This window comes from Gadus chalcogrammus, chromosome 9, assembly GCF_026213295.1.
Source record: "Gadus chalcogrammus isolate NIFS_2021 chromosome 9, NIFS_Gcha_1.0, whole genome shotgun sequence".
NCBI classification, from domain to species: domain Eukaryota; kingdom Metazoa; phylum Chordata; class Actinopteri; order Gadiformes; family Gadidae; genus Gadus; species Gadus chalcogrammus.
This window is the reverse complement of record NC_079420.1, coordinates 4,796,961-4,816,518: the sequence shown is the minus strand read 5'-3', so window position 1 is coordinate 4,816,518 and position 19,558 is coordinate 4,796,961. Positions and strand designations below refer to the sequence as shown.

Genomic DNA, 19,558 nt, shown 5'->3' with positions numbered 1-19,558 from the left:
GGTGTAACCCTGCCCTCTCTTCCCACCCAAACCTCCACGCGGCTACTGACAGTAGCAGTTCCTCGCTGGAGAAGAGACCAACAGACCTGCTGTAGCATGTAGGAGACGCTCCATCGCTCAGCTCATTACACAAATGAGGCTACACAGTCAAATGAAGGCCCCCCCGGCTCCATGAAGAAGCCAGGAAATTAAGGTGCAAGCCGAATCTTGGCAGTTAAAAGATTGATGTTATTATGATTACTATGATTATAAATGCAGGCCTATGGAACCGAATTATAATACACAGCAAAAGCAACAGCACGGACATGGCCACAGCAGTACAAGAACAAACGGGCTGAGGTTTCGACTAACCACAGCTCCATCAGACCAGTTTGATCAATTACTTCATATTTCGTTCATTAACATAATACAACTTATCTGGATAGAATGGCAAAGCCTTCTTTGACATAAGAATGATCACCAATTGAACTATGGGAGGCACAAGTTATATTGCACTGTTGAACATTCATAATGAAGCCTGAAGTAAAGCATTATCTGACGCCTGGGATGTAAACATTATCACGAAGGAAAGAATAAGAAAATAAATAAGGAATACTGTACATGTCGAACTATATTGTCAAAGGTATGGAATTGTGCATGCATGTGCACAAGTGTGTGTGTGTGTGTATGTGTATGTGTATGTGTATGTGTGTGTGTGTGTTTTCCGGAAGCTTAACCCCGCGGGTCACACCTGTTGCTCCCTGTACTGTCTCCAGCCGTGGCCCTCGGCATGGGACGATCTCATTGGATGTTGGCGTCACATGATCTTCCTCAAAAATGTGAAACTTTCCACCTCCATAACTGCGCTGACCCAGTATCAAAAATGAATCGCTGGCCTGAAAAGACATGTTAGCCAAACCAGCTGAAGAAGTAAACATCCTCATCTGCAACAGTTGATTGAATTTTGAGCGTTCAATTCATGACAATTTTTTATAGGAGAAGACCTATTTTTAAACGAATAAATAATTACTTGGTGGCTCTTTCCTATATTAAAACAAGTATAACATGTAGGCTATTGTAGCCCATTTATGAGGTGATTTCCAGTTTGTAAAGAAAGCAGTTAGTGAAGAAATTTGAACACAGATGTTGAATACATTATAGTTGAGCACACACACGAACACGCACGCACATACTCGCACGCGCAAGCACGCACACACGCACGCACGCACACCCACCAACCCACCCACGGAAAACACTTTAAGGAATGACGGGGTTGGGTCAAGGTCTGGCCCATCAATCTTGCACTGAAACCAGGAACACGTCATCCTCATTCACAAAACATTCAGAAGTAGGCCTACTGCGCTGATATTGGTGTTTTCACGCCACTCGGATGAATTGATGATATTATGTAGCCCTGGACTGCACTACGTCACGTTTCGATGCATCCCTCACAAAAACATACTTAGAGATTTTCGAGCGTCTGAACATATCTTTTCTTATTAAAAAACGTGAACATTTAAGAAAATGATAGTTGCAGCAGTGTAGTGCAGTAAAAACGAAACATAGTGTAGGAGTGATTGAATAGACATTTTCCAGATCGTTTCAGTCGAAAGTGATGGACGTGCGATGCTACGGCACCAGACAGCATCTTTATCAGGCAGAGAGATCACGACTTTCGAAAACAATGTCAAATGGAAAGTTCAAGATTACCATAAGGTGAAGGCTGTTTACTGCCTGGAATCTAAGGTATGTCCTTCACATTTTCATCTGGGATGGAACAAACCAGCATCACCATTGCATCACGTAGACTCTCTAGACGAGCATAGAGATACCGGTAGAAAATATGTGGAGCCTCTTTTATCAGAAAGGCTGGCTCTGCTTCTTCCTTATTTCAGTAACAAGGTGACATCTGCCACTTTGGACCAATCTAACTCCAAAATGTGCATCCGAGCCAACGCTGCGCAACGACAAGTCTTGGCAACTATACATTTCCCAATAGTAGTACTAAACCGTTTTGATACGAAAAATTGACCAATAGTTCCCCTGGATTAAGTAAATATGTGATGGTCAGTAGGCCAAATACATTTCCCTTAGGCAGTTATAAACAAAAGCAATTATTTTCTTGATTATTTATTATAGTCCTCAAGTAATTCCAGAACAATTGCAGCAAAAAAAGAGCTAAAGTGTCTGTGGGATATGTCATCCTATTTTACATATAGACGACTTTCAACGTGACAATATGATGTTGCATCACTGAGCGCCCTCCGTTAGACGCTGGGACGACTAACGTACTACATATTCATGTGGATGGATGGATCCAGTCCATTGAACTTCCACAGTATCAGTCAATCAACCACCCAAAAGAAATGTATTACAGAGATGTACGATAGCTTTTTTTAAACACAAAAAACAAATAGCCTGCAGCATATCCCGCACCACAGAACGTACTGGCCCACCACGACCACTTCATTTGGTGGAAGGCTGCGCTACGTTAACGCGCAAACTTCTCCAGGATCGACGTTTTCTATCCCGCTCACCGCAGATCAACGCGGTGGAGACGGTGCGATACCGGGATTGAAACAACAGTGCGGCAGTACAGTAGTGTGTGTCTGCCGTTTCAAAAAAACATCGCATTCCCCGCTGTACACAACTTCGCAACGATTTTTTGGGAGACTTGGGACTGGTATGAGGCAGTTTCAGTTTACACTTAACTTAAACTTTTCCTTACCTTGTTGATTCCGAGTCATTCCCGGGTGTGCTCGTACGCGTGTGTCGCGGTCATGATCCCGTTTGGATTACGTGAATGTCTTCGGGAAAACACGAAATCCGAATGTATTTCTAGCGGTGATTGTACACAGTCGTCCCTGCGTGGCTCGACCAGCCGCAGTTTTTCCACAAGCCCGTCGCGGGAACGCGCGTACTAAATAGAGGCTGGCCCGGAGAACCGCGACCACGCGCAATTGGTCTGCTGTCGCTCTCTTTATGTGCAAACGTTGTACTATTAAGATAATACTGTATTAACCTTATGTTTATTTGAACATTTTATCTTTATTTGAAAAATAAAGAACTGCGTTATTCGATAAAATAGTGTTATCTAGGCCATGTAGTCGGCACTATTCAGAAATCTATAGTCAACATACATGCATTCTTTTTTTACATGATAAATACCTCACATTTTTTTGAGAAAACCACAATCATACTTCTTCCCAAGGCACTTCGAAGTTATGGGTTGTTTTACTGGCTAAATGACATTTAAGGTGATACACAAGGTTCTTATGTGGCCTGGGAGTGAGTGACTGATCTATCACAAGGCCCAGGCCCTGAAGGGCTGAAGCAGGAATCCCCCTTCAGTCCCAGGAGGGGGACGAAGGAGGATAGAGTTTAGGTCCACGTCTAGCAGCAGTAGGAGGGGTTTCGGCCCGGAGTTGACATGTGAGAATGACTCAAGTTTTTTTTCTTACCCATTCCGAGCATTGTTTGCTCTCCTCTGCCCTGGCAACGCGAATTGGAGCCAAAGAAAAGAAATCCACTGCCGGGGAGAGTCGTAAGCAATGGCTTTACTGAATAATAACCGACTGGATTTGTAGCAAACTGGTTATCCCGTTTCCGAGGAATTATCTTTCTCTCATACCGAAAGTAGAAGAATAGTGTATGGACAATATAAACAATTGCTTATATGCCTAACTCTTATAGACTAGGCTTACAAAGAAACAAAATAATTTAGGCTTTGTTCAACTGCATTAAAGTACCCTTGCTTTTGTAAAGTGGATGATAGTGGACGTGAGGAAATGTATGTACGACAACTAATTCCTGAGAACGACCTGATCCCGTCTCGCTCTTTATAACGAAAATTACAGCGCCCTCCGCTGGTCATCTATCAACACTGTTTCTGGTTAGAAATTGACAGACGGCAAACAATCTTAAGAATTAACTTGAGGACGATTCTTTAGAGTGATGTATATTGTATCCTACAATATACATCACTCTAAAGATTGGGCCTCAACGAAATGCCTTCAATTTGTAGGCAAGTAGTTCCCTTGTGTTAGCATTCTGTGTTTTGTTTTTTGTTTTGTTTTGTTTTGTTCTTTAGAACTATACAGTATAAACATCCTCCTCGCTTTTATTATGTATAATAAAAAAAAGGAGCAGCAGTTTCCCAATGACAGGAAAGCCGACAGGAGTCACCAGACATTGAATGACTCCTGATAACATTGCTCATGCCTGACAATAAAACACAGACATATTGCTCACTCTCCGAGTTATGTTTAGCTATCAGTTAAAATAAAGAAACACATGTAGGCTATAATACCCCCCCCCCCTTCACTACCCCCTCCTTTACTGTGCCACAGGACAGAGATCACAGTCTAAATGGCCTTAATCTGTTTCTATTTGTAGGTTTTGATGCTGCTCTTCACGTGGGAGTGTAATTATCCTGTAACACACGCACGCACGCACATCTGAAGACGGGCCGTCCTGCAGTGTGTTAATGTTAACGAGCGGCTGGGGGTGTGGACTCTAGCAGGGCAGGAAGGGAGTGCAGCAGGACAGGAAGTGAAGGTTAGCAGGGTAGCTTGAGGGGCAGAGCTCATCCTCTCTGACGCACCCATTCTTCCCCGCTGGGCTCCGGGTTAGATGCTCTCCCGGTGTGGAGGCGGGGCTCCGCTGTCTGACTCTCTGATGTCATGGCAACCCAACCGTGGGTCACCGGCCGAGAAGATACCAGAAGGAGCTAGACAAGGCCATATAAGGGTGTGTGTGTGTGTGTGTGTGTGTGTGTGTGTGTGTGTGTGTGTGTGTGTGTGTGTGTGTACAAAAGGCGGTGTTTGGTCATGGTCCGGAAGCTGACCATGTCTGTGTGTGTGTGTGTGTGTGTGTGTGTGTGTGTGTGTCTGTGTGTGTCTGTGTGTGTCATTGTATGTGTGTGTGTGTGTGTGTGTCCAACCGGAATGACATGAATGCTGATTTAATTGCATCTCTGAAGGGCCTTGTTAAATGTCTCTTATGAGCCGACTTTGATTACTGTCTGGATAAGACTACAAGCCTATGTATGTACTTGAATGTGGCCTATCGCTCTCATAGTGAATTGCACAACATTTATTTCCGTCTGCAGCAACGCAAGACGTGGATGCTCATCCCATTGCATAAACATGCACCCATACATAGAAGGTTCCAGAGGTTTCAACGGAACCCTCAGGTGAAATGCTCGGTCAGAAGCATTAATTAAGGATCTTCAGATCCACTAAATACGAGGTTGAACAGCTCAAACCTTTACATTTCCTGTATTTCCTATGCATTTAACTGATAGCAAATGCAGTACAACCTGTACTGCTAATGCAAACAACAGTTGAAATGAGTATACTTTGTCTGGAGTGAAGTTGTGTGACTGTTCCACTATTCAATGGAGGTCATTTTGTGTTAATAGATTGTGGGCGATAACCTGGGTGTACATTGTCAACACTGGACAGGAAGTGGCAGCTGGCAGAGGAAGTGGGCATGAGTGAAACAGGAAACAGGAAAGGGTCATTATATCCAAATGGCTCAAATGCTTTGGCCTTTTTCTTTTTTAATGATCTATTAGTTAACCCTCAATGTTGAGTTGTGCCAACTTTTACTTGACTAAATCTAGCAGATGTGTAATACTATTTATTTATGTGCGATAATATATGAATTAGGATTAATTGTCATAATAATTTTATTATACCAACTATATTATTAAGCAAATCTGTCCGTCCATTTTCCTGCGAGCACACAATCTCGGTGTCAGCTGTTCGGTGAACATGGATTCCCGACCCCCAGTCAGAACAAGCTGCTTGATCAGCATACTCCATTTCAATCGTTTGGGTGTCACTTGGCTTACAGCAACACGCACAAGCACGCACGCGCACGAGCACACGCACACACACCAGGAACAGATGTCTTGATGATTTCCAAGCAGGACATCTAAATATTATACTGATGTTATTACACATTAAAACAGGCATTGGGGGTTTTAAAACACATCTAGTGTTAAAAAAACACATTACTGACATTAATGTCACTTATATTGAATATTTCCAGTCTAGATTAATCATTAATCAGGCCCAGAACAGCTACAGTATTTTGTAAATGTGTTTATTGGAAAAACTTCTCTTTTCCCCCACAAATAAGAAAAAAAAGACATGGCACGAGAGTTAATTTTTGTAAAGGCCATGACAATAGCTAAACAAAATGTTGTTTTCCTTATATGTCGAATACAAAACCACTGAGAAATGTTCTTACGTAGCACACAACATATAATATGATAAAATGGCTAAATATTGCAGTGAAAACATTGAAACACTTAAGACAACATGACAAGCAAAACCTCCAAAGTAAAAATAACAGTGTAATCCCCTTACAAGTTCGGAAATTTCAATCGTATAAAAACAACAAACCTTAAATGTAATAGGCATGAAATAAATACATCACAACAACTATGTCTGAAGAAAAGGATGAGAATGACGAAATACCAGCTCTACTCCTGGTTCCCAAAAGTAGCTCCACTTCGGCGAAATGGTCCAATTATCTGGGTGTCACAGAAAACAGAATGTGTTACTTAACTGGTCATGCTCCGACACATTTGTCACAGCAGAAGCCAAACTGCTCAATGTCTTGTTTAGGACTTTTCCCAAGGTTCATCGTGCTTCAAAGTTTGCTTATAGCATCGTAACTTTAGGATGGTGCAATGGCTGGCTAGGGTGATGGACTTCCAGCCTGAAGGTTTTTGGTTCAATCACCGATATACGCAGGCACAGTCTCCAAAATGCCTTATCCCAACCTGCTCTTTTAAGACATGTATCTGAATCATGTGTGAATTGGCTCAATGAAGTTAAGAACAAAAAATGATGCACGATGAAACGTGCGCATCAAATATTCATTTTCCAGGCCTTCTTGCTAAAAGTTTGACCTGCGTTGATCTCACATTTACATCTGGAATACAGCGCTTCACAGCTCTCTCCATGGTTTAAACCAGCCACCAGCATCTACCGGCAGTACAAATGTCCCAGTGGACGAATCCCCCTCGCATCACACCAGTGAGTTGGCGCTAGTTTTCTGATGGGTATGAATTATTAATCTGTTTGTAGACTAGAAGAATACACCATGAAACAACTAAAGCTTATAGGTCAGCGATCTGTACCCCAGGCGGCCCTGTGTGGGGCCCCCGACCCCTACGACCCCACTGGCGTATAGAAGAGGCGTTTACCTGTCCAGGCGGTTGACCACGTCCCGGACAGTGTTGATGAGGCCCTCGTGCTCCTGGGGGTTGCTGACCACGATGCTGTGGAGCTTCTTCATGTAGGAGTCCACAGAGTCTAGGGTGGGGGTCTCTCCACTGCCTGGGGAGGGCAAAATGCACACTGGCCGTTAGCAAGCACAAGACTAGCCATTAGCAAAACTAGCCATTAGCGAACGCCGGCTAGCTTTCCGAGAAACGCAGAGCTAGTCGTTACTAAACCCAAAGCTAGCCATTGGCAAACCCAAAGCTAGCCGTTAGCAAACCCAAAGTTAGCCGTTAGCAAATCCAAAGCTAGCCGTTAACAAACCCAAAGCTAGCTGTTAACAAACCCAAAGCTAGCTGTTAACAAACCCAAAGCTAGTCTGTAACAAACCCAGAGCTAGTCGTTAACAAACCCAAAGCTAGTCGGTAACAAACCCAGAGCTAGTCATTAACAAACCCAAAGCTAGCCGCTAGCAAAGATAAGCTTGCCGATAGCGAAGGACATCAAGGATTCAAGGTTATTTGTCCATATCGATATGTGCAAAAATCGACAAAATTAGGGGATTACTATTGACCGGATTGGAAACTGGCTCTACTGAAAATGTAGCATGCAACCCAACAAGTTAGTGGTGTGGGTTGTAATTTCAAAACTCAGATACTGTTAACAACATCAAAGGCTATTAAAGTCGTCTGGCATATCAACGCGTCAAAAAAGTGATCAAACCTTATCCACGGAATTGGATATTAAAGAAAGGCTTTTTTGATATAAAGAGACGTTAAATGTGCTCCGAAATAGAAAATGGGTGGTATGTCAAAAACCCATGTAGCGTGTACTCACAGTGATGAGTCCCGCATTCACAGCCTGGCTTTAGAGTGCTCACTAAAAGTGCCTAGAGTTTTGGCCTCAAATTGGTGCCGTGGGCAAAAAGAAATCTGCCTATTATCCGGTGACAGCGCCAGGATCACCATGACAACAAGGCTCACAGCGCAGGGTTTTATTACATCGTTATATCCGGCTCCCACAGCTCTCTGAAACGGCATAATTACCACAAAAAAAAAAGGTAGGCATTCCTCTGAAGTAGAAGAGTTTTGCACCAAGGTTGGCGTTAGAGCATCCTTCTGCCCTCGTTAATCCAAAAGGCCAATGTCTTGAGGATTCAAGGAGTTCATGTGGTAACGGGCTGTGCCTTAAGGACATGACGTCCGTTATTCTGTCTCAGGACAGAGCCACACAGGTAGGGCTGGAAACATTTGAAGTGTTAATCAAACAACACGTCGCTACAACAGCTTGACACCCTGTGCCTTGTGTGCGCCTGGCAAGAACAGAACATGGGTATGGGACTCTTGGTCCAGTGTGGCAGACCCTCAGTCTCCTCCCTCCCTCGACCCCCAGCCTTAGTCCCCTCCCTCTCACCCCAGGCCTTAAGCCCCGTGCCCACTACCTCCGTCAGTTGTCCGTTGCCCATTGACTTTGAATGGGGACGGACGCGCAATGCATTGTGGATCCGTCCGTTGAGTTGGAGCGTTCGCCACCGTCAGAAAGTTGAAAAATGTTCAACTTTTTCGGCAGCGACGGTTCCGTCATCCAATCAGATCGCGTATGCAAATTTAAGCACTGTGACGCGACTCGGGCTCTGACGATACTGGAAAGCGGGAAAGCGGGTCATCTTGCCTCGCAACAAGCAGGAAGAAGCGGGAAGAACCCGGGGAAGCGATTTGATTGGCTGACGGATGCCTCTGCAAAGACTACTCCCCCATCCGTCAGCCACGCCTTCCCACGTCCGTTGACTGACGGTGCAGTGGGCACGAGGCGTCAGTCTCCTCCCTCCCTCGACCCCAGCCTTAGTCCCCTCCCTCTCACCCCCGGCCTTAGTCTCCCTCACCCCCCCCCCCCTCACCGGGCAGTGGGACGGAGGAGAAGCTGGCGGCTAGCGCCTGCCGCAGGGTGTCCAGGTGCTGCTGCAGCAGGCCGTTGCGGCCGCGCTCCTGCATGACGTCGCCCTCCAGCCGGTCCACCGCGCCGCGCATGTTCTCCACGTGCTTCTGCAGCGCCGCGTTGCGCTCCTCGAACTCCATGTTGGTCTTCCGCAGCCCTCGCATCTCGGCCTCGCGGGCTGGGGGGCACCGGGGGGGGCACCGGGGGGGGGGGGGTACAGAGAGCATGTATGTTAAAGTTCCTCCCTTCCGTGTTTGGTGCATCCAGTAAAAACTCATGACCGCAGCACAACACCCACCAGCCCTTGTCGGTGATTGGTTGGAATTAGGGCATATTCGAAGTTAGTTAGTTTATTAATATTCAAATATTTATTAATAATATTTTTGACCATCAAATGCCTTCAGTAAGACCTGGATTGGGCATTCGCAAAGTTTGTTTACCGCGTTGCTATGGTTACCGGTCTTGCGTGTTCCAGCGGTTTATTAGGTTTCTAATAAATCGCTGTCTAATCAATACTTCATTCACTGCCTCTTCCGTGGTCGTTACAATTGTTATGAATAGACTGCGTCGGGTTCTCCGACGTCTCTCCCTCTTGGCCTGCCCATAACAGGTTTGAATATTAAGGGCTGCCTAATATTGGTTCGAATTTTGATTGATTTTTTGATATTCGGATTATATTCGAATAACTTAGTCCGGAGTCAAAGCCCTAGTTGGAATACTTTTGGAATTTAGCAAACGTTGCTCATCTATCCGTCATACATCTAGGTGGACACACCCACCTATGAGGTCAGACGAGGCAAAACGGCTTGTAACGGCTAATCACACTCACACCTGGTGGTATAATAGGTCACCTTTAACGCGTGTGTGTGTGCATGCAACAGACAGACATGCAGAACCTTGAGTCAGTGCGTCTACAATGCATGTTAATAAACGGGGTCAATGACTTGGGGTTAAGCCAATCATTAATAATGGTAAACCATAAACTCAAGTTAGGTAAATACTGTTAGTGATTCAGCTCCCTGGAGCATAATACGACGTGGAGAACTCGATCATCACACCTTGAATGGATTATGGTCGGTGAATCGATTCTGCAAAGATTGGAGTTTGACATCACCAACCGTTGGTGACAGAGAGAGTGTGTCAGAAGACTTCTAAAACTCCGGGAGAATACCTGAAACAGGGGTTTAGTAAATCCCTCCCCCTACCAACGGCCTGTAGCACCTGGAAGGTAGCTCGCCGTGCGTTCAGGTTCCCCTTACCTTTGCTGTGGTTGAGGAACTCTTCTGTGAAGATGGGGATGTCAAACACAGACCTCTCCTTCCCCTCCACGTCCTTCTGGGGGCAGAGACAGAGAAGGTGGAGCAGGTTTTTTAAAGAGGCAGTCTGGCTCATGTGGTGAACAAGTCCTGAAAGTTTAACCGGCTACATGGTTGGTCTTTGTGGAGGAAAGTCAGAGGACACTGAGACTGAGACTGAGACTATCGCTGGATGGACTATAGGCTACAACGCCAGCCATCACTAATACTACTAATATCAGAAGCCTGTTTTTAGCTGTTTCAAAAAAATCCCTCTGGCATTAATACCTCCTAATCATACAAATTATGCGTTTAGACAAAGTGCAATTTAGCTGAATAAATAGATGCTTCTTCACAAGAGAACACTGAAACCTATTCATTTTTTAAAGGCTGTATTCTGCTTCCCACTTGCCCTCAAAAACAAACATTTCCGAGCCGACGTTCCCAGAGGAATACAAAGAAACACCGAGCCACCGCGCGACATAACCCTCCCCAGTTAAAAAACGATTTTCAGAAACCTTAATTACAACACTTGATCCTGAGCAAACACAACCGCCCCAAAGAGGATTAGAGCAACTTCAGCGCTCAAACAATGATTTGTTGAGCGAGGACAAATGCGAAGGCGGGAGGCTGGCGAATGCACTGTGGGTTTATAAGGAGGCATTCAATTAAACGCAGGCGCTTTTCCGGAAAGTAAAATAAAGGCACTGCTTAGAGTGGAAACGCATTGGGATTCAAGTTTATGAAAAATCGATCGGTGACTTGAGGGTTTCAGCTGTGAGATTGGTTCATTCAATACATCCCGGGGGGTGTAAAATTAGATTGACAAGATATCGAAATAGTTGCAGAACAGAAGGGCCAGGAAGCAAAGGCAGAAAATTCAATTGTGTAGCAGAACCAAGAGTATATTCCTGTACTGGAGGATGATGCAGCTTGAGGAGCAATTGGGTGGAATAAACCTTTGAAACTTTAGTGATTTGGATAAAAGCAGCATCTCAATCTACAGAAGGGTCCTAGGAATGCTATCCTGAAACAGCAGCCTCCTTGTTTGCAAGAACATACTACTGACGAAGTCATCAGAGGCCGGGACCTCTTAGCATTGTGTTTCACCATAGCGTTACAACACGGTGTGAGGTCAACCTCATGTTCCCTATAGAGTTGCATAGAGTAGTGACACAGCAGGCAGCGTAGTGTAATAGACATGCGAGCGACCATCAATGAAACCCAAAGGGTCTCCGGCCTCTGCCTTACACTGAGAATGAAGTCACTCGAGGAGTGGGCGAAGATAACTCACCTCATGATGGTTGTCGATGGTGACCTGGTGTCCGCCCTCTGAGAAGGAGAGAAACACAAGTTCTAGGTCAATGTTACACACCTATACAGCCCTGTTGGTCTGGGGGAGGGGAACAGCAAGAGGACGAGGCTGCCGGAGTATCAAGCCTTAAAATGGAAGTACATTTTATTCCACCAATGCAACCACAGCTCCACCAATGTAAACAACAGCCCATTGATAGATGCAGATCTATAAAAATTATATCTCGTTTTTTTAACTTTATTCTACTACACTCCGGACCCAAGTAGCCGGCAGTACCCTCGGCTCACGAAGGCATGTGTATACGTCTACCGGTAGTTATCTTATCCGTTTATGTTTGGTGAGCTTTTGCCTTGACCTGCACCGTTTATAGTTCTGTAAACAGCTGCTTAAACACCTTATTTACCTCCAGGGAATCATAAAGTCTTATCTTATCCCAAGTGCTCCCGAAGCCCACATCACACTTCTCCACGGAGCTCGTGTGCAAAGATCCTTCCAGAGCTTAGCAACGCCTCACAGTTTATACTTTTGTTTTTTTTGGGTACGCTATACTGCCCCCTGGTGTACACCTGGACGTTTAAACACTGGCAGCTCGGAAGGGATTAACGTCTTGACCCTCCGTGCGGCTCTTGTCGAACACGGTGTTCTCAGAAGAGTGAGTTCAGCCTGTGGAGGAGGAGGAGGAGGAGGAGGAGGAGGAGGAGGAGGAGGTAAGGATGGTGGGGGATGAGGGAGGAGGAGGAGGAGGAGGAGGTAAGGATGGTGGGGGATGAGGGAGGAGGAGGAGGAGGAGGAGGAGGAGGAGGAGGAGGAGATCATCAGACGGCCCACCTGTCCGGTGCCTCTTGCCCTTCTGCTTCTCCTGCACCTTGCGGGTGAAGTGCTTGTAGGCCTCCGTCTTCTGGTACTTCTCCAGCTCCCGCATGTAGCGCTCCTTGTCCCGCTCCGCCTCCTCCAGGTAACGCTGGGGAGGTGGAAGGAGGAGATCAAGGGGAGGAGAGGAATCATGCTTTGTGTGAGGGTCTAGTATCTGTTATGTTGCAATATGGATGGAAGAAAAAAAACGGTGTGTGTGTGTGTGTGTGTGTGTGTGTGTGTGTGTGTGTGTGTGTGTGTGTGTGTGTGTGTGTGTGTGTGTGTGTGTGTGTGTGTGTGTGTGTGTGTGTGTGTGTGTGTTCCAAAATTAACTCATTGAACATTCAACAACTGTCATTCACTCCACACTTTGGAAGAGAAAACCTATTATCCCCAACAGAGTCCATCATTATGCAAAGGTGCTCCTATCACGAGGAAGGTGCTTCATTAAACCCTGCAACGTTCTTCGACCTAGCTCCCCTGACAGCTAAGCCCATCTACGAGTCCTAGCAGGCTGCTATCGCCAATGTCCGCGATGCCATTATGCGTGTCACTGACAAAGTGACACTCAGTATTACGCTTTAAGTAGAACTTGGCGAAAAAGGGGGGGAAATCCTGGAGGGTGTGGACTTTGGAATAAAAAGCTGTCGGTTGTAGAATAAGGGTACGGTAGATACTGGGAGAGCGGCCAATTAGGTTGGCTGCATAGGAGACGTTTCCTCCCGTTGATACATTTACATATAGATTATGTCGTCCCGCATCACATCCTGTGAAAGTGATTATGAGGTGCTCTGTGGAAAGGATGTTATTTTAAAGGATTTGCATGAAACTCATTGTCTCTGCATCCTGTAGCCAGGTATGAAAGAGCATCGATCAGAGGGCTATCAGTGTTGCTATGAAGGTTGTTTGCACGTCGCATGTTGAATATGCTTTAGACTTTTCGTTCCATCCGAGGACTAAAGAAGAATAACACAGAAGAAATCGGGATTGTACTTCTGCTGGTATTCTAGTAGCAAATTGCTACTAGAATAATAATTGAATCAAAATGCAACCGCGCCTTGTAAAATCAGCTAAGCACATAACATAATAATTACCGTTCGTTTTGGACTACTGAAAAAGCACCTCCAAGGTAACGAGGAAAATAGGCTAAAGCACTCCAGGCCAAACAAGCGAAACAAGCGACAATTAATCGGGAAACATTGGGCCAACACAGAGCGAGCAACACAGATTGGTGTAGAGACAAAAAAAACAAACAGCAATCTGTCCTCCTGTGGGACGGACAAATGACGTCTGGGCTCCTCGGAAGCCGCTCCACCAGATGCCAGGCCTTGCGCTGTAGCGTACAAAAACGACCCAAATATTTGCCGACTCACTGAACACAAACTCTGCCAAACCCGATTCCCACGCGTCGAAAATACCACAACAAAAACAAAAAACGCAAGCAAGTTTGGGCCCTTCTTCTTTATTTCGTTATCTGTTTTGTTGTGCTTTGCCTCTTTTGTTGTTGCTGCGGTATCATCGCCGCTCATCCCTTCCTCCCTCCCTCCACCGCTCCCTCTCCCCCCTCCCCACTGACCTGCTTGTCCTCGGGGGGCAGCTTGCTCCACTCGTTGCCCAGCATGCGGGTGATCTCCGGGAAGGGCACGTCGGGCCGGTCCGCCCGCAGCTGCTCCCGCCGGTCGTTCATGAAGCGCACGTAGCCCGTGAGCGGGGCCTTGGGGGCGTTGCTGTCCTTCAGGGGCTTCTTCCGCTTGGCCTTGGTCCAGCTGCCGCGCCGGGGCTTCTGCAGCGGGGAGGGGGACGACGACGTTGTTTAAAGGATGCTGGCATAAGAAGTAGGCATACCTGGGCACACCTGCAGCAGAGCTAGGCTGAAGAGCTAGACGCACCTGGGCATAGCGGCAGCAGAGCTAGCCTGGAGAGGAAGGCATTCCTGCAGTATGGGCACACCTGTGGTAGAGCTAGGCTGAAGAGCTAGGCTTACCTGCACTCTGCCTACCCTGGCATACCTACAGTAGGGCTTTGACTTTTGCCCAAAAATGCCTTCAGTAAGACCTGGATTGGGCTTCGCGAGGTTTGTTTACCGGCGTTGCTATGGTTACCGGTCTTGCGCGTTCCAACGGTTTATTAGGTTTCTAATAAATCGCTGTCTAATCAATACTTCATACACTGCCTCTACCGTGGTTGTTACAATATTATGAATAGACTGCGTCGGGTTCTCCGATGTCTCTCCCTCTTGGCCTGCCATAACAGGTTCGTATTTTAAGGGCTGCCTAATATTCGTTCAAATTTTGATTGATTTTTTGATTTCCGAATTATATTCAAATAACGAAGTTCGGAGTCAAAGCCCTAACCTACAGTAGAGCTGGGTATTCCTGCAAAATCTCTTGGTTTGATTAGTTCGATTATAGCTGCACTCTAGAGCAGGGATGGGCAACTTTCATGATAAAGAGGGCCACATTTTTTATCATAACCATCGGAGGGCCACATGACTGCACACTTCAACTAAACGTGAGCTGAGAGAAGCTACAAAATTTTGAATTTGGTAGATGATTTCCTGTATTCTGGTGCATTTTGGCGATGGCCACTACCAAAAAAATCGTCCAGAATCATAACCTATGTACGGTATGTTAATTGAACCAACATACATTAATTTCATGTTTTCCATGCTCAAACAGCCACATGAATGGTCAGTATTTTTGTCAGTGCAAAGGGCTCACATACATCATCATTCAATGAAGTCAAAAAACTGGAAAACAGTGGCCCAACATTAAGTGCAACAACTCAATGAACTCAAACCCAACAAGCAGTTGTAGTAGTTGTAGTGGCGACTTAAGTGGATATCTTTAATGACTGATATCGCTTCTAAGCAAACTAGACGCATGGGTTTGCCTTTGAATTCTATGAATTCTTCTCATCTTTCTTGAACGAGTTTTCTGTAACTCGATCAATTATTATTATTATAATTTATTTATTTATTTTTTTATTATGTGCGGGCTGAGTGGGCATGCGGGTCGCGGGCCGCATGCCCGCCAGTTGCCCATCCCTGCTCTAGAGGGAGTTCTGTGTATTCTTTGTCTTATTTTCCTCCTTATTCAATGTTGCTTCAGTCCCGGGGCACCCTTTAGCAATCTGGGATTAACAAAATACGACCTCATTGACATTCTGATTACAGCGGTTATACCGGCCATCAGCGCAACATGAATGTTTGAATACTTAATTATTTTATTGTGGCAAGAACGCCCCTCGAACCATCATAAAAGACATCGTCTGAACAGTCCAAAAGTGCGTTGGACAGTGAGCTGTTGCACAAAAGGATTCTTGTTTCGGTATCTGGGGAATCAGTTGTTTACCGGTAAAACATGGATGTCACGCGACTGAGCTTTTGATGCAGGCGCATAATAGATACAGAGACCATGATGCAATTAACTTGTTCAAATGACATTGTATATGGACGATATGGCAAAATACTTAATCTAATTGATGCTCCAGGAAATAAATGGAATGGTCTGTAATCGCAGTAGGTTGTTACCATTAAAGTTGATGATTAAAATGTTGAAGCTTGATTAAGAACCCGATTGGTTGGCGGTTTTGTGTGCATGTCGACATACGGAGATTGTTCATTTGACAATGCAAACACTCCTAGGAAGGCAAGCAGCCCCCACTGTTCGAGTCCACGTAGTTCTTGGATAGCATATTGAAGGACCTAGGGATATATATATAGGACTTCCGCATCATATCACATCGCAATGACTCCTTTCCGGATGTCATTAAGCATAGCAATGTTATTGATATGTTTCTTGTGGTGTAGAGGTAGGTCATTGTTTAGTAATTATCGTGAAATTACTTTTTCATTATGGGAACACATAACTGTGTTTTTTAATCTGCCACAGTGTTTCTCAAACAGGATGTGGCAGAACAACGTTTGGATTAGATTAGGTTGTGGCATATTTACACAGATTTAGGATTGAACAGCAGTACAACGCTCGCCCTAGAGGAATCACAAAATGGGTGAGAATCGCCACCAAACAATCCCATGATGCATTGTGATGAACATCATTCTGGCACCCTGTGAGCCCGCCTCTCACCTCTTCTCCATTTCTCTGGCTGCTGTTGTCGGTCGTCGCCCCAGGCGAGCCTGTCTGCTCATCCATGACTCCTCGGCCAACAAGACGGGCCTAGACACAAAATATAACAACATATCACGGTTAGCATAGGAACGATAAGCCCTCAGCGTATAGCGTGAGGTTACACGTTCAGCTTTTTTTTGCCAAGAGTCCGAGCGAAGTGTGGCCAACATGGACTGACAGTTGGTCAGGTGGGAGACAGAGCGAGGGAGAGTGTTGAAGTGTGGGGAGGACCGTGATGCCACAGGGCATGGATGCTGCCCAGATCAGCAGAATGTATTCTGGATTCAGAATGACTTGACCCCTGTACGTCATCCAACCAAACCAATCCCAAGAAATGGACAGGTCAAGGATTTCTCTGATTAGGAAGGAATGTATGGCCATGTGCAATGTGTATAGACAAAATCGAAAGTCCAAACTCTCGGTTAATCCAAGAGTTAGTGTTAAAACTAGCTTTCAAGAGCTTTGAATGCTGAAGAAATATGTGCTGTATCCACAGCAGTAAACATATTTTCTGTCAGAAAAGAGACTTAGTGCGAATGACTGTTCTTTAGAATGTAACAACGTTTTGCTTGGAATTTGATAACATTTGGGTTGCGGGGACAGGGAATTACTGCACAGAAAAAATATGATCATGCACAACTATTAGTCATAGCTCAAATGGTTATTATCACCATACAGCCTGTGGCGAGAGCTTGAAATAGGTAGAAGGATTATTGTGATTTCATCTCTAACCTCCTCATATACATAGGAAGACGTCATATCCTGGATTTAGCCAAATTAGCTTGTGGCATTAATCTCTGCATACAACGTGTCGTATACATATAAACGTGTTAAAGGCAAAGAAACATAATAAACAGGAATTTTTCCGAATATGCCTAACCCATTCTAGCATCGTCAAGAATAACAAACATTGAACCATGTTGTGTTGCAGTGCCCCCCTGTGGCTAAAATCCTATTTGACACTGCTAGATCTATCAAATGATCGGTACATTTTGACAATATGCACCCTCGTTCAAGCTCTTATTCTTAAAAATCACATTACATTGTTATTGTGTGATACTATTATAAACTAATAGTGATATGGTTAGGGATGGAACACATGAGATATTATTGAAAAATGTGTCTGCTTTATTATTAGATTAGGCGAAACGTAGACTCAATGTCCAGAGATGTATACATCTAGAGAAACATCCATATTAAGGTTTTTTTACACAGTTTAGTGAACTTACTATCAATTGTTCATATAACCCAACATGACATGCAGCTGACTACGTTGAATAAAGAAACCCAGCAGACAGCAGAAGCTGTTTCCAGCGAGGAAACCTCACTGATGACAACAAACAGGAGCTGGTTCAGCATCACAGGATCCATCCGTGTCACCAAGCTGTCTCTACAGTCTACGAGTCGTATACACGTCATTATACCCCCGGTGTTTTATGATCCCGGGTGTTTAACCATGGGGTACATTAAATGAGCTGACTGGCTCTGAGGCATTAGCGATCATTTAGTTGCAAACAGCTGCTGTCAAGCGGGATTTGCGTGCATTCAGATCCGACGAGAAACTTATTTTCTACACGTATCCACCGGTATCTTGTAGTATGGCTAGAAGTAAATAAATAAACGCCAGACGTATAAGCATTATTACGGTTCTCGGTTAGACAGGACTCAAAAGATGGCAAGCCTGTTAGCTTGTTAGCTCGCCTCAAGTCCAGTGCTCTGTTCTTAATCTTTAATGTGGTACATGGTTTGAGTGAATAGAGGTTAAACACTGGCTCGTCACACATTCACATTCAACCTAAATATTCTATCTATACATGCCCACAACGAACCTTTTTAGAAGCAGTGCTCTGCGGTGGAAAGGTGTAGCGTTAGGCTACCTTCCGAGGGATGTTTGCTATCAAAACAATGCGCTTCGTCCCCACAGAACCGCATCGGATAGAAGAGGAATCTATGCGGTTGCTCTGGATTGTATTGCTCAAGTAGAGTTAAGGGTCGTCACATACATTTAGTTAACGTACGATGATTCTGTTTATAATTCGTTCCTCACATGAGGGACAATACGAGGTTTAAATTAAGTTATAAACCGCAATTAGCTCAATATGTGCATGTTGTTATAAAGCAGTGACCATTTAAAGAAAACCAATGCTACATTGAAAACAGTGTCTTCAAATGATTCGGTGAATTGTGGCAGCTGTATCACATCGGGAAAATGTGTGGATTAAATCATTACTCGTTATTTGTTTCATAATTTGCCTATAGAGCATTCTTTTCTATCTGCTCTATTTCTGTGTCCCATTCTTGTTCGACGAGAAAATGACTTAAATAACGTTTTGCTTCTCTCTGCAGTTCACTATAGACATTACATGCTTTTTTACGATACGTTTTTCCGATTCTGACAGAGCACAAGATTGTGTATTGTGTTAGAAAATAAAAATGCTTTTTTATTTTTTTACTCACTATCTGTAGGCCTATATATCTCTCTGTGAGGTTCTGTCGTGCCATATTGCATATACACATTGCATCATTGAAAAAGAGTCCTGGGACTCAAATTAGCTTCTCTCTTAAAATAAAGGTTGATGATTGGAATATGTTAAATCCGGCTGACTTGCATGACCCAGGAATCGGAGAGCTCTAAGCTACGTGGAGCCATCGCTGCTAATGATCATTTACAAGCTCATGTGCCCACGCCCTGTCTCCATCCCATGATCAACCATGCAGAGAGCTAACAGCCCCTGAAGGACATCAAAACAAACCCTTGTCTTGCCTCTGAATCCCACACACGCCTGCTCATATACAGGTCAAAGAGGGCCACTC

General features: G+C 44.8%; 2 protein-coding genes across 4 annotated transcripts in view; both read right to left on the bottom strand.

Annotated features, from left to right (window-relative positions):
- peak1 (pseudopodium-enriched atypical kinase 1) overlaps positions 1-2,914 on the bottom strand; it is a 75,083-nt gene extending 72,169 nt beyond the window's left edge. The window contains 1 exon segment of the mRNA XM_056598729.1: positions 2,708-2,914. The gene's annotated coding sequence lies outside the window, so the exon portion shown is untranslated.
- A 3,157-nt stretch (positions 2,915-6,071) lies between these two features.
- Positions 6,072-18,972, bottom strand: LOC130389502 (high mobility group protein 20A-like). 3 transcript variants are annotated; one of them, XM_056599315.1, is made up of 9 exons: positions 18,574-18,972; positions 16,703-16,792; positions 14,191-14,397; positions 12,591-12,723; positions 11,742-11,779; positions 10,412-10,484; positions 9,115-9,330; positions 7,202-7,334; positions 6,072-6,523 (listed from the first exon to the last, which is right to left on the bottom strand). In XM_056599315.1, exons 2-9 carry the CDS (start codon positions 16,766-16,768, stop codon positions 6,520-6,522), a joined length of 870 nt encoding a protein of 289 aa, XP_056455290.1. In that variant the 5' UTR covers positions 16,769-16,792; positions 18,574-18,972; the 3' UTR covers positions 6,072-6,519. The 3 variants fall into 3 exon arrangements, with proteins under 3 accessions (XP_056455290.1, XP_056455288.1, XP_056455289.1); XM_056599313.1 differs by having other exon boundaries at positions 10,412-10,487; positions 18,574-18,910; XM_056599314.1 differs by lacking the exon at positions 6,072-6,523 and having other exon boundaries at positions 7,198-7,334; positions 10,412-10,487; positions 18,574-18,915.
- Between the last annotated feature and the right edge of the window lie 586 nt (positions 18,973-19,558).

What these genes read in the sequence shown, in the direction of transcription:
- LOC130389502 (XM_056599314.1), bottom strand. Translation starts at nt 16,768, where the DNA reads ATGGATGAGCAGACAGGCTCGCCTGGGGCGACGACCGACAACAGCAGC. An exon ending in GCCAGAGAAATGGAGAAGAG is followed by an intron (nt 14,398 to 16,702) that starts GTGAGAGGCGGG and finishes TCCCCGCTGCAG; the next exon opens with AAGCCCCGGCGCGGCAGCTG. An exon ending in TGCCCCCCGAGGACAAGCAG is followed by an intron (nt 12,724 to 14,190) that starts GTCAGTGGGGAG and finishes CCACCTCCCCAG; the next exon opens with CGTTACCTGGAGGAGGCGGA.